The sequence below is a fragment of the Cervus elaphus genome, chromosome 22, assembly GCF_910594005.1.
Source record: "Cervus elaphus chromosome 22, mCerEla1.1, whole genome shotgun sequence".
Lineage (NCBI taxonomy): Eukaryota > Metazoa > Chordata > Mammalia > Artiodactyla > Cervidae > Cervus > Cervus elaphus.
The window spans coordinates 54529588-54542210 of NC_057836.1; the positions used below are offsets into that span (position 1 = coordinate 54529588).

Genomic DNA, 12623 nt, shown 5'->3' on the forward strand with positions numbered 1-12623 from the left:
GTAAGAATACACCAATCTCTATAAATGTATTCAAGTTTAGAATATTTAAAATAAAGGGTAATTCCTTAAGAGACAGTCACAGTGAGTAGAGTCAGACAGAGAAAGAAATATCCTGTGACATCCCTTATATGCAGAATCTAAAAAGAAATGATACAAATAAAAAAGAGTAAATCAAAACCAATTAAATAAAGGAAGAAATAAAGAAAACAGAGAATGTGATATTCCAACAGATTTTTTTTAAAATACGCCATTTAAAAAAAAAAGATGCCACTAAACTCCTATTTTATCAAATTAACACAAAGAACAAATCAAATTTGTGTAAAGTTCTAAACAGGTAAAAGTAAAATTATCCTTTAAATAAAATTCAATTAAGCAATCCTACTAGGGTATTTTTTATATTTACTACTGTCAATTATCTTGACCCTTAGTTTCCTCATTTACAAAAAAAGAGTTCATTCATTTTTTATTAACAAATATTTACTTAATGTCTATATGTGCCAAGCATTGGTTTAGGCTCTGGAAAACATTGGTAAACAAAACAGATGCAATTCCTGTCTTTATGGTGTTTATATTCTAAAGAAGATAATACTATCTCATGGAACTGTTCAGAAGACTGGATATTTTTGAAACTGTGTAATTGAAAGTGCTTCATGAGTTTCATAGTGCTCTATAAACCCAAGGTTCTTGAATGTGATGACTATCCTATTCCTCTATCTCCCATAACTCGAGAGAGGTTGTAGAAAACAGTGATTTAAGTTGACAAAAGTGTTTCAACAATGCCACAATTTGACCACTAGAGGTCCTCAACAATCACACCCAACATTAATCCATTCTACTAAATTCATTCATTATAATTTGTGAAATAATTTATCAAAAGTAATTTAAGAAAGTTGGTCAAAATAGATAAAATGTGTTATATGAAACCATAAAAGACTAGCCACAAGAGGTTAATTATAACAGATAACACACTACATGCCAACACCATGCAATAAATATTGTGCCTGGCAGAATGCAGACAATTAAGTATTATATATTAATGTTTTATCATTGCAATCTCTTAAATCACTTCATCACCATACACACTTCTTTTAAGATAAATCAACACCAATATTATTTTTTTTTAATATTTATTTATTCATTTGGCTGCATCGGGTCTTAGTTGCATCATATATGCAATTTCTCACATGAACCAAGTGATCAGAATATACTCAGAACACATAAAAAAGTAAATTGAGGACTTGGTATATACATTAAATTTTAATACTTGAGAAATTATATTTAAGTTAAAATCTGATACAAACATTGCGAGTCCAAGAAAATATACATAAATTTGGATTCAAATGGAGTCTGTATGCAAACCTGGATAACAAGACTGTATCTTGACAATCGTTACTGATGGCTTTTAAAAAAGTAGATTTTTATATCAGCTATACATCACAGAGGTTATGGCAATCTTTTTCTCAAAAAATTTCCCTTATCCTTTAAGCATTGTAAATTTAGTGTGAAGAAGAAAGTTACAGCTCATCTAATTTATCAAAACATTTTGAAGATTTAAGTTTTAAACACCTACTGTAAGACTCAAACAATGCAAAAATAGCCAGCATTTCATCTTCCCCTGAAGGTTAATTTGATATGTTATTCACAACAACAAATTATAGCAATGGAAAAACATTCCATTCTTTCTTGGAAGTACACTTTATTTCTTCTTCCAGGTACTTTAGTACTTTAAGCTTAATATTCACTTTATTAAATATTAAACAAAAAGGAACTTGAAAAATCATGCACTATTATTAAGAAATGAAAATTTCTTCCCAACTTCAACAATGTACTTTTAAAACTGTGAAAACAATTAGAAACACCAGGTCTTTTAAGAGCATATCAAAATACATTTGAAAGAATTATCTTTCAGCCATTGCTTACTTTAAAAAAAAATAGCTTTATTTTGGAAGAGTAAGCTGTCTATAAATAAAAATTCATCCAATGTGGATATAATTGGAGAAATTTTCTAGCCATGAATATTGGATTAAATGAGTATTTCAAGAATATTCTCACTGCATCAAAGTATGAAATTAAAACAGAATTATAGGAATTAGAAATTCCTACTATCAGTGGCCTGATGAAAATAGGGCTATTTATGAATTAACTTCCAACTGAAAAAAATAAAAACTAGTTCTTGGAATTTGTGCCACATGACAATTTTATTCCTGATGTTACTGATACAGAAGCACTGTTTGGTCTTACAAAGGAATAAACAAACACCTTCCTGAAGGTAAAATTCTTCCTTTTTGAAAGATACAGTAAATGTTTCTTATCACTAGAAATGTAAAGCTTCCAGTACTTCTTGAATCCTGACTTTACTTTCCAAAGATGTAAATATTATCTCCCTCAATGCCCAGACCGACAGGGAAACTAAACTATTCTGGTGACCATCTCTTTTACGAGAAGCATCAATTATTTCAAAAACTAGCTTGCATGTAACTTTTGTCTTTATTCCTCAGACAAAAGATCACTTAGTTTTATACAAAAGTGTCATGCTTTATAATCTATAAACATTAGTAGTCAGCTTAAGATGGCTATTCTATGTTTGCATATTTGTGTGAACCATTATTTTTCTTTAGAAAACACATTTTAGTTTAAAATAGGGAAACACAAACCTCAATATGGAATAACTGATAATACTGTAAAGTTATTAAACACATCCCTAAAACTTCTGAAAGTACATTAATAAATTTTTAAATAGGCACAATCTTTTAAAAACATATTATTTACAAATATGTTAGATTGATGGAGTCTATGTAGTCATTATATTATCTGGGTAAGTTCTTTCGAGAATCTGCCTACAGAACAGAAAATGGTACATACTGACTGTTTGACATTGGAAAACTGAAGGCAGCATGACATGATTGAAGAAAACGTAACTGGAAAACTAATTAAAATGGGTATTACTATAAAGAAAATTAACAATCACATGATAGAATTTTTATGCAGCACCACTTTTTCTTCACTATCACCTTAATTTTGAGATTGTAAAAATATAATTTCGATGTTAACATTATTTTAATGTAAAAACTGCCATCTGCACTCATAGAAAATTGCATTATTAAAAAATATTCTACTGTGCTAAAACTACTAAGGTGTTTCCCCTTTCACATTGCACAATGTCCATTAAAAATATAAGTTCTTATAAATAATACATGAACTTTTTTTCCAAATTTCAATTTATATTTCTATATCTTAATTTGTTTTTTTACCAAAAACACTGGTAACAAAATATTATCGATGTTAATATAAGTCAGTTAAAAAATCAGTTCTTTCTGATTTGGAAAGCTTAAAAAGTGTTTAAGTAGTAACCATTCTCCCACACCCAGTGTAACAGCAAGCAGTCAGTACAGCCATCAGTACGCGGTATTGTTCCTCTCAACAATCCTGATCAGGAGCCTAAACTAGGTGCCAAGACAAGTGCCAAACCGTTGCTTTTAAACTATACTGCAATAACGTAACAAGAGCACCTCTATGGCTATCGGCAGGTAATAACCGCCATATTTTAATGCATACTCAAAATATAGCAACTATGGTTACAGTCCTAGTAGTGTTATTTGACTTTATGATTCCCTTAGTGGGTAGACATTAACAAAAATGTCACGGATGGAAAATGATATGTCTATAACTAATGAGAACCTCCTGGTGATTTGACCGCTGTCTGCCTCAAACAGTTACCTTCTGGTGAATTCAGGTATGTGAATTCTGAGACTTCCCCTGGGCCCAGCCTATATCCCTTCTTATTATTATACCTAATGTCTGAACCTATTTGGATAAACACAAACAGGAGAAACCTTTTAGGATGAGAAGTTAACACATTCACCCTCTTTCTCTCTTGTTTTCTTAGAGTGACACATCATATTTATTTTCTAGGTTTCTTACTTCCCGTCATAACGAAATAATGGTCATCGTCTTCCTTTTTTTTAGCAGAAGGTTTTTTATCGGCACTGACCGTCTCCTTGACAGATGAGGGTGGCTTCCTGGTTGAAGCTGGGGCTTTGCCACTTTTGGGAGGCCCAGTAGCTGAGCACTGGCTCTCGGTGGCAGTCTGTACTGACCTTGGTTCAGGTTGTGTTTTGGCAGAAGACTGGGGAAGACTCACGATGGACAGTGGGGTACGGCCCGGGGACCTGGAGGAGCTGGGTCCTGTCTTCTGGGGCGTGCTTTTATTCTGAGGTTGCTTTTTGGCAACTGAAACCATATTCTTATCTTTCAATTTCTGTGCAGCTTTTGCAGGAGCAACTGAGGATACAGAAAGTGGCTGGTTTAAATTCAGGGCCGACTTAGGTTTCTGGGCTTGCGGAGCTCTACCATGGGGCTGAGTCCGTGTTTCCAGACTCCTGGTGACAGTTTTGGAACTGGCTGTTGTCACTTCTGCAGGGGACTGGAAGGAGGAAGGGTCAGGCCTCACGTGTAGATGTGCCTTAGGTGGCTTTGGACACTTTGATGATGAATTTAAATGTGAAGCTGAGGGAGAGACTGCGTGATCCCTGGAAGGTACATGATTGTGTTTCAAATGCTTTGGTTCAGTTTTTCCAGAACACTTATTTGGCAGAAGCGTAGACTCAGGCATATCTCTTGACTTCTGGGCCGGAACACGCTTGGTCTTAGGAGTACTCTGTGATGAGATACATTTTCTCAGCGACTCAGATACACAAGGTGCTGCTCTTGATAAAGCTGGTGAAAAAGTGCTTTTACCCACTGGATTTAAAGAAGCATGTGAAGATGACGCATTGTTAGAAGGAGCCTGTGGTTTCTTTGTTATGCCCTTTGAAGATGTGAGTTTGAGATGAGAAGACGCTGCTGGAGAAGTTGCCAATTTAGAACGGACTGACCCTGGGGCCAGATTCCCTCCTTTCAGGGAAGACGATGATGGCAACGCAGATGGCAGATGGACTTGCTTCTCTTTGGCCTTTGGGACACCAACTGGTGTGCCAGGTTTTGAGTTTTGTTTCTGAAACATGCTAACTGCTGACAAAGGATTCATTTCAGGAGGCTGAGGTGTTCTGGCGGGCGAATCAGGCACACTTTCATTGGAAACTCCTTTTTGAAATGCTAGAATTTTCTGTTCTAGCGTAGCAAACTGTAATATTCGACACGGGTCATATTTAAGCAAAAATCCTTGAAGAGTATCCCAGCCTCCACCGACACGGACCATGACATGTTTTCCGTGAAGCATCTTTCCCCCAAAAGAAAGCAAAAAATAAAACTGTAAAACTGTAAGGTGTAGCCATAATTTATTAGCAGTCACAGTCTGTGGTGTCTGTGACTATGAAACACAGTGTATTTGCCAACAGCTTCACTATAAATTGACAGTCTCTTTCTTGTATTATTAAAATTTAATTCATACTGAATCATGCCACTAACAATAGAGTCTTCCAGTTTGTAAGGAAGATATTTACACACAGCTTACATCCTAAAAATCCAAATTACTGAGTGCAAAACTACAAGGAGAACACTGCTCAGTAGAACAATAAAAATGACCAAATTTTATACCTTAGAATTTAATAAATTACATTCACATTAATAATATCAATTTAATCTTTCCAAAACTTTGATATAATCTATTTCTAGTTCTTCTCTGCAGATGAGGAACTAATGGCTCTGAGAGACTAAGGAAACTGTCCCAAATCACCAACTTGGCCTGAACTCACATTTACCAGGTCCCAAATGGTGCCTTCATGCAGAAACGGTACATCCTGGGTCTGCCAGGGCAGCCTAAACTGGACCTCAGGCCCCTACCCTGTTCATTCAACAGGCAAATCGGCACAGTTGTATGAGACTGCTCTACAAATTTTAACTCCAAATCCCACGCTCTGTACACTGTCACTGTATCATACTGCTTAAGAAAAGAAAGTTAATTAAAAGACAGAAAGTGCATGTACCAGTTTCTGGGTGAGTTGAGTAGGGTATGGGGATCTAATGATAATATATGAAATCAAAGAAAATGTGGATAGTGAAATTGGATTTTTTTACATACTTTTATATTACATTCCTAACTTGGGAATAAAACAGCTCTTGTATCAGAAGTGGACAGAATGCTGAGCAGGTAAAACTTGAATCTACTTATAAGCAACAGGGACAATTAATCAATAACAGATTACAGAAAGGATAAAGGAAGAAAACGAGCATGTGTATTAGAATATTAGTCTAGACGCTGTGTCAGCAAAAAAAAAAGGCTTCACACTTAAAACTCAAAGTCTTATGTTATTATCAACTACAATATTTCTATTTATTTTTCTTCTTACTGACATTTAATCTTATTAGATGTTCTGATTTTGCTTCTTTCTTCTTATGATAGAAAACTATTCCTTCTTAGGAAGTCTGGAAATGAAATAAGTTACCTGAGGTGTTCAAAGATATTTTTTCCCCCAATTATATCCAAAGTCTAAATAGTCTTAGCTATCCCTATGGTTAGTTGCTCAAAACAAGATCTGAACCTGGGGAGGGATGGGGGTATAAACTGGGATATTGGTGACTATATATATATAGGTGACTATATATAAAAATAGATTAATAAGAACCTGCCACATAGCACAGGGAACTCTACTCCATGCTCTATAATGTCCTATATGGGAAGAGAATCTAAAAAAAGAGTGGATATGTGTGTGCATATAACTGATTCACTTGGCTGTGAAACTAACACAACATTGTAAATCAACTATACTTGAATGAAATTTAATTTAAAAAAAAGATCTGAATGTAATAGGATGTAAATGGTGGACTTACTCTTATAAAAAGTATTTTATCTCCTAGTCGATATCGTCCTTCAGATAAGTACTCAATAGAAAACCGATGAGAACAACTACACGGAGGGTCTTCAGCAATGTGTTTAACCTAAGATTAAAAATAAATAAAAAGATTTAGGACTTATGCCAAAACTACTTTAACATTAAAATGCAAGGTTATTTGATAGCTGGGAAAAATCAAACTCAAAGATAAAAATTTAAAGACAGTTCAACTATTATTTCTAATCTTCTGAGTGTGTTAGTAGCTCAGTCATGTCTGACTCTTTGCTACCCCATGGACTGTGGCCTTCCAGACTCTTCTGTCCATGGAATTCTCCAGGCATGAATACTGGAGTGGGTTGCCATTTCCTTCTCCAGGGGATCTTCCCAACCCAGGGATCGAACCTGGGTCTCCCGCATTGCAGGCAGATTCTTTACCACCTGAGACTTAGACATTCACTAATCTAATAAAAGTTAGCAGTGATGAAGTATTGAGTCTCTCTCTCACTCTCTGCCCAAGTGCAGTCAGACTCATCGTGTACTCACCGATCACCAGAAAAGGTCTGAATGTGCACACCGTGAAGTCAATTCAAAACACATTCATTAAATCATAAGAAACGTATGAGTTCATTACTAAGCTTGAATTGTTTTAAGACCTGAATTAATATATGTCAGGTCAGGGAGAAGCAAATGGCAACCCACTTCAGTATTCCTGCCTGGGAAATCCCATGGACAGAGGAGACTGTGGGCTGCAGTCCATGGGGTCGCAAAGAGCCAGACTCAGTGAGTGACTAAACAACAACAAAATTTAAAGCCAAGAAAGCCAACAGAATAAAGAATTAAAAATTATGTCAGATGAAGTTTTACCTAGAATTTTCACTTGTCCCCTAATGCTATGCTACAGTAATACTATGGGGGAATATTCAGATATGTTCCAAAGTTACTGTTAAAATAGGCATAGACATATTTATACCTATTCACCTAAGATAGGGTAAATTCTAAAAATTTCAACTCAAGAGACATTTTTCTAAAAATACTTGCTTTGTTTCAAATAGTCTGCTATGGAGATGAGGGTTAAACTACCTCTACTCCGTAAGGGGTTTACAGAATTTTTAACTACAGTAAATATCTTAAAAATGGTAAAAACTGAAATAAAAATAAAAATTTAGGAATTCTATATTCAAAACATGGAAATTAAAATGAATTGACCCAATGAAAATATTTCCTGAGATATGTATGACTTGAAAAAAAGTCACATATCAGCCACTGTGGAAAATATTTTGTTCTCCTAAAATGACACTTTTGAAAAATCAAGACCATGTTTATTTTTCTCAACTACTTGTCATACAGAGTATATCTATACAAATTCAGTTAACTGAATACAGACATGATATTAAAGAAAGTCTCTTCAGATATACTCAGTGTAGCTGAGCAGCAACAGAAATTTATGACTGTCTTAATTATCTACTCAAGACGACACTTATGGATTCATCTGGGGCCCAATCAGAAGTGTTTGGATTTATCTCACAACATCATTCATTTAACAAAATAGCATGATTATAAACAGAACTGATTTTCATATGCGATTCAATCAAGTTTATCTTGTTCATAGCCTGGGTATATGTGCATATATATGTACACACATTCATACACACACATACATACCACATTCAAAGGATGGCTATAAATAATCTGAATTTGGGGAAAGAATTTATAATTATTTAAACCATTTATAAATCAGGTAAAAAAGTAATTTGAAAGGAGGTAATTATTTCAGTCATTATTTTCTATCCATTAAAGTTTGAGGTACACAGAGCTACAGTTCTATACTTCTTCACAGCACTCAGAAAAATGAATCAGATAATAATTGCTCCCTATTTTAGACATGACCCTAAGATCTGGCAGATCACATATGTACAGGTGGACATTGAATATATTCATATAGCACATGCAGGTTTCAAGAAATGTGTTTTCTTTCTTTTAGTTTTCATAACAAAACTAAAAGTCACTTATTTTCTTTGTTCAAAATACCAAACACCACTTATATTCAGCAGTACAAATTAGAACTAACCCACAATATAAATAAGGTGGTGAATCTAAATGAAGTTCTGATACATACTTTATACAAAATAAACATTTTTCTTATTGCTCTACGGTCTTCATAATGATCACATAAAATGATTATTCTGTAAAGATAATGAATCCTAGTTTACATAACCAATGTCCAATTTGAGAGTATTTATATTGCTTCCAATTTTTCACCCTTACAAATAACAGTGCAATAAACACTTACATTCGTGCTACATTCTTTTCCCCTTTTCAATGACAATAAAAATGAAAGAGGAACACTTGTGGCAAACTATGAGACTCTGGCGCGTCACGGCTGGAAGACAGCGTGACAGTTACTTACAGCTTCATGCAGCTCTTCATGCTGACAACACGATTTTGGAATGCTGATGGAATCTTCAGGCCCAGAAGTATTAAGTAAAGTCTCTTCTAGTTCAATTTCTTTCTCAAGTTTCACTAATACTGGTGGCTCAACCCCATATCTGAAAATGAATCATGAGATCTCATCAATCAAGTGAAGTCTGAGGCAAGTACTTCCATGTATATCACAATAGGTTATCTTTTAATTTTAAATAAAGTCTGTATGACTCTCTTCTACCAGTTGTTTCATCAGAACATCTGAAAATGCTTTTTAATGTCCCTTAGACTGCCCAAAATTCAGATTATCACCTTTACACCATAGCATATATATTTGGGTTACTGAATGCCCCCAGTATTCCATCTGGGATCCTAAAGGTACCTTTAAAAATCAGCTCATGAGTGAAGACAGAATTGAACGAGGTATGGAGAGTACCACACCTCGGCTGTCTTATCAAACCCTCTTTGTGTTCAAAGGACTTGCCTCAATGTGAACTGCTTAAACCTTGCATGCTCTTATTCTACTCTTAACCTAAAAATCTAAGTGCCCACTTTTATAGTTTAATATTAAACAAAGGCAAGCTATATGAACAAGCAAATGTTGACACAGCTCACGTGAACAAAGTTACTAAAGGAAGAAAAAGAAAGAAAAAATAGTAAATTAAGTTACTTTATTCCAATTAAAAATTATTTTCATTTATAGAAAATAGTATTCTAGACAAAATAAAGTAGCCTGAAACATCTTTATGACTTTGCGCAAGCCTGAAATATTGTGGAATACATACCTTGAGACAATTCGACCGATTTCAAGAAGACAAAGATATACCTGTCTTGGATCTTTGTGCAAAACTGTGAAAAAATAAGACCACAAATTTTAAGGGGCAAATTAAACAGGCAATTATACATACATAAATACTTTGAGGGAATATACAGACAGTCAAGTAAAAACTTAGATAGCTTTCAGTTTGGTCACTGCACAGATGCTTCTGCTGAATTAAATGAAATGAGAAAATACATCAATAATTCTCCAGTAGAGCATGATTTTTTTTAATGATCTGTCAAAAACATTAACCCATTTAGATAACCAAGTTGGCAGCTTCTGTTTATGAGGTAAATCTAAACACCATGAGTATACATTATTTGACCTACTGTTATTTCTGTAATTATATGGTCAAAGAGAGATTACCAGTAATTTAGACTTTGTTGAATAATTCTTGATTTTTTAAAAATTGTTTTATTTTATTTATTGGACACACAGCATGTGGGATCTTAGTTCCCCAATCAGGGATCGAACCCATGCTCCCTCCATTGGGAGCTCAGAGTCTTAACCACTGGACCACTAGGGAATCCCCTAATTCTTTTTTTTTCCCCCTAATTCTTAATTAAAACATTAATTAGTTAATAAGCATTAGTCCAAAACTTTCCCATAGCCAATTCATTTAGGAAGTAAAGTCTGTCTAAGCCATTCTAGATATATAGAATTTATAACTACAAATGAAATGTTTAATCATGTATTTGATTTGGAATCTGATTCTCCAATTGTTTCACATCTATTTAGAACATAAATTTTTCTAGGAAAATGAGACGTGGCATTTGAGTTCTTATTTGGAAAGAAAAACTAGAAGTGAGGCGTACAAAAATATCCTAATAAACATTAAATACGACTACAACACTTACCTAAACCTTCAGATTCAAAGAGGTAAGTCTCATCAACCCCAATGTGCCTGCACCAGTGAAGGAAGTTCGCAGTATTGTCTCTAGCAAAGAATGAACCAGATGCAGCATCTTTCTTACAGGGCACTTTTCTCATTGGAAAATTCTGGAAAAGACAAAAGAATAATTTCAAACAGGTATCAAGAATATTTTCATTAGATATCCATTTTAATATGGCATTAAAGTGGGCATTAATAAATGTTTAGTCCCTTGAAGGTAGCTAAAGATTACACAGCACTAGGGAGAAATGCATCTTCAAAAATTATTTTGCTTTTTTGAATAAGTATTGGGTTGGCCAAAAGGTTTGTTTGGGTTTTTCCATAAGATGGTACAGAAAAACTCAAATGAACTTTTTGGCCAACCCAATATATTCCAGAAAGTCATTTCTAGGAAAACAGTCTGGTCAAAATTAGCAGTTCAAGTCAGTTCAATCACTCAGTCATGTCTGACTCGTTGCAGCCCCATGAACTGTAGCATGCCAGGCACCCTGTCCATCACCAAATCCCGGAGTTTACTCAAACTCATCTCCACTGAGTTGGTGATGCCAACCAACCATCTCATCCTCTGTCTCCCCCTTCTCCTCCCACCTTCAATCTTTCCCAGCATCAGGGTCTTTTCCAACGAGTCAGTTCTTCACATCAGGTGGCCAAAGTACTGGAGTTTCAGCTTCAGCATCAGTCCTTCCAATGAACACTCAGGACTGATTTCCTTTAGGATGGACTGGCTGGATCTCCTTGCAGTCCAAGGGACTCTCAAGAGTCTTCTCCAACACCACAGTTCAAAAGCATCAATGCTTCAGTGCTCAGCTTTCTGTATAGTCCAACTCTCACATCCATACATGACTACTGGAAAAACCATAGCTTTGACTAAATGGACCTTTGTTGATAAAGTAATGTCTCTGCTTTTTAATTTTATGACTGCAGTCACCATCTGCAGTGATTTTGGAGCCCCCAAAAATAAAATCTGATACTGTTTCCACTGTTTCCCCATCTATTTGCCATGAAGTGATGGGACCAGAAGCCATGATCTTAGTTTTCTGAATGTTGAGCTTTAAGCCAACTTTTTCACTCTCCTCTTTCACTTGCATCAAGAGGCTCTTTAGTTCCTCTTCACTATCTGCCATGAGGGTGGTATCATCTGCGTATCTGAGGTTATTGATATTTCTCCCAGTAATCTTAATTCCAGCCTGTGCTTCATCCAGTCCAGCGTTTCTCATGACGTACTCTGCATATAAGTTAAATAAGCAGGGTGACAATAAACAGCCTAGATGTACTCCCTTCTCTATTTGGAACCAGTCCGTTGTTCCATGTCCAGTTCTAACTGTTGCTTCCTGGCCTCCATACAGATTTCTCAGGAGGCAGGTCAGGTTGTCTGGTATTCCCATCTCTTTCAGAATTTTCCACAGTTTGTTGTGATCCACACAGTCAACAGCGTTGGCATAGTCAATAAACCAAAAGTAGATGTTTTTCTGGAATCCTCTTGCTTTTTCGATGATCCAATGGATGTTGGCAATTTGATCTCTGGTTACTATGCCTTTTCTAAAACCAGCTTGAACAACTGGAAGTTCATGGTTCATGTACTGTTGGAGTCTGGCTTGGAGAATTTTGAGCATTACTTTGCTAGTTTGTGAGATGAGTGCAACTGTGCGATAGTTTGAACATTCTTTGGCATTGCCTTTCTTTGGGATTGGAATGAAAAGCTGACCTTTTCTGTCCTGTG

At 35.3% G+C, this 12623-nt stretch overlaps 1 protein-coding gene across 6 annotated transcripts in view; it reads right to left on the reverse strand.

Moving 5' to 3' along the window:
• Positions 1-1238: 1238 nt before the first annotated feature.
• GAS2L3 (growth arrest specific 2 like 3) overlaps positions 1239-12623 on the reverse strand; it is a 35591-nt gene continuing 24206 nt past the window's right edge. For 5 of the 6 annotated variants that reach the window (XM_043881993.1, XM_043881994.1, XM_043881997.1 and 2 more), the window contains 5 exons: positions 10869-11010; positions 9977-10040; positions 9178-9316; positions 6769-6876; positions 1239-5218 (listed from right to left, as the gene is read on the reverse strand). In XM_043881993.1, the coding sequence (XP_043737928.1) occupies positions 3902-5218; positions 6769-6876; positions 9178-9316; positions 9977-10040; positions 10869-11010 (1770 nt within the window). In that variant the 3' untranslated portion in view covers positions 1239-3901. Of the gene's footprint in view, positions 5226-6768; positions 6877-9177; positions 9317-9976; positions 10041-10868; positions 11011-12623 lie in introns of all 6 variants that reach the window. The other variant, XM_043881998.1, reaches the window with a different exon arrangement.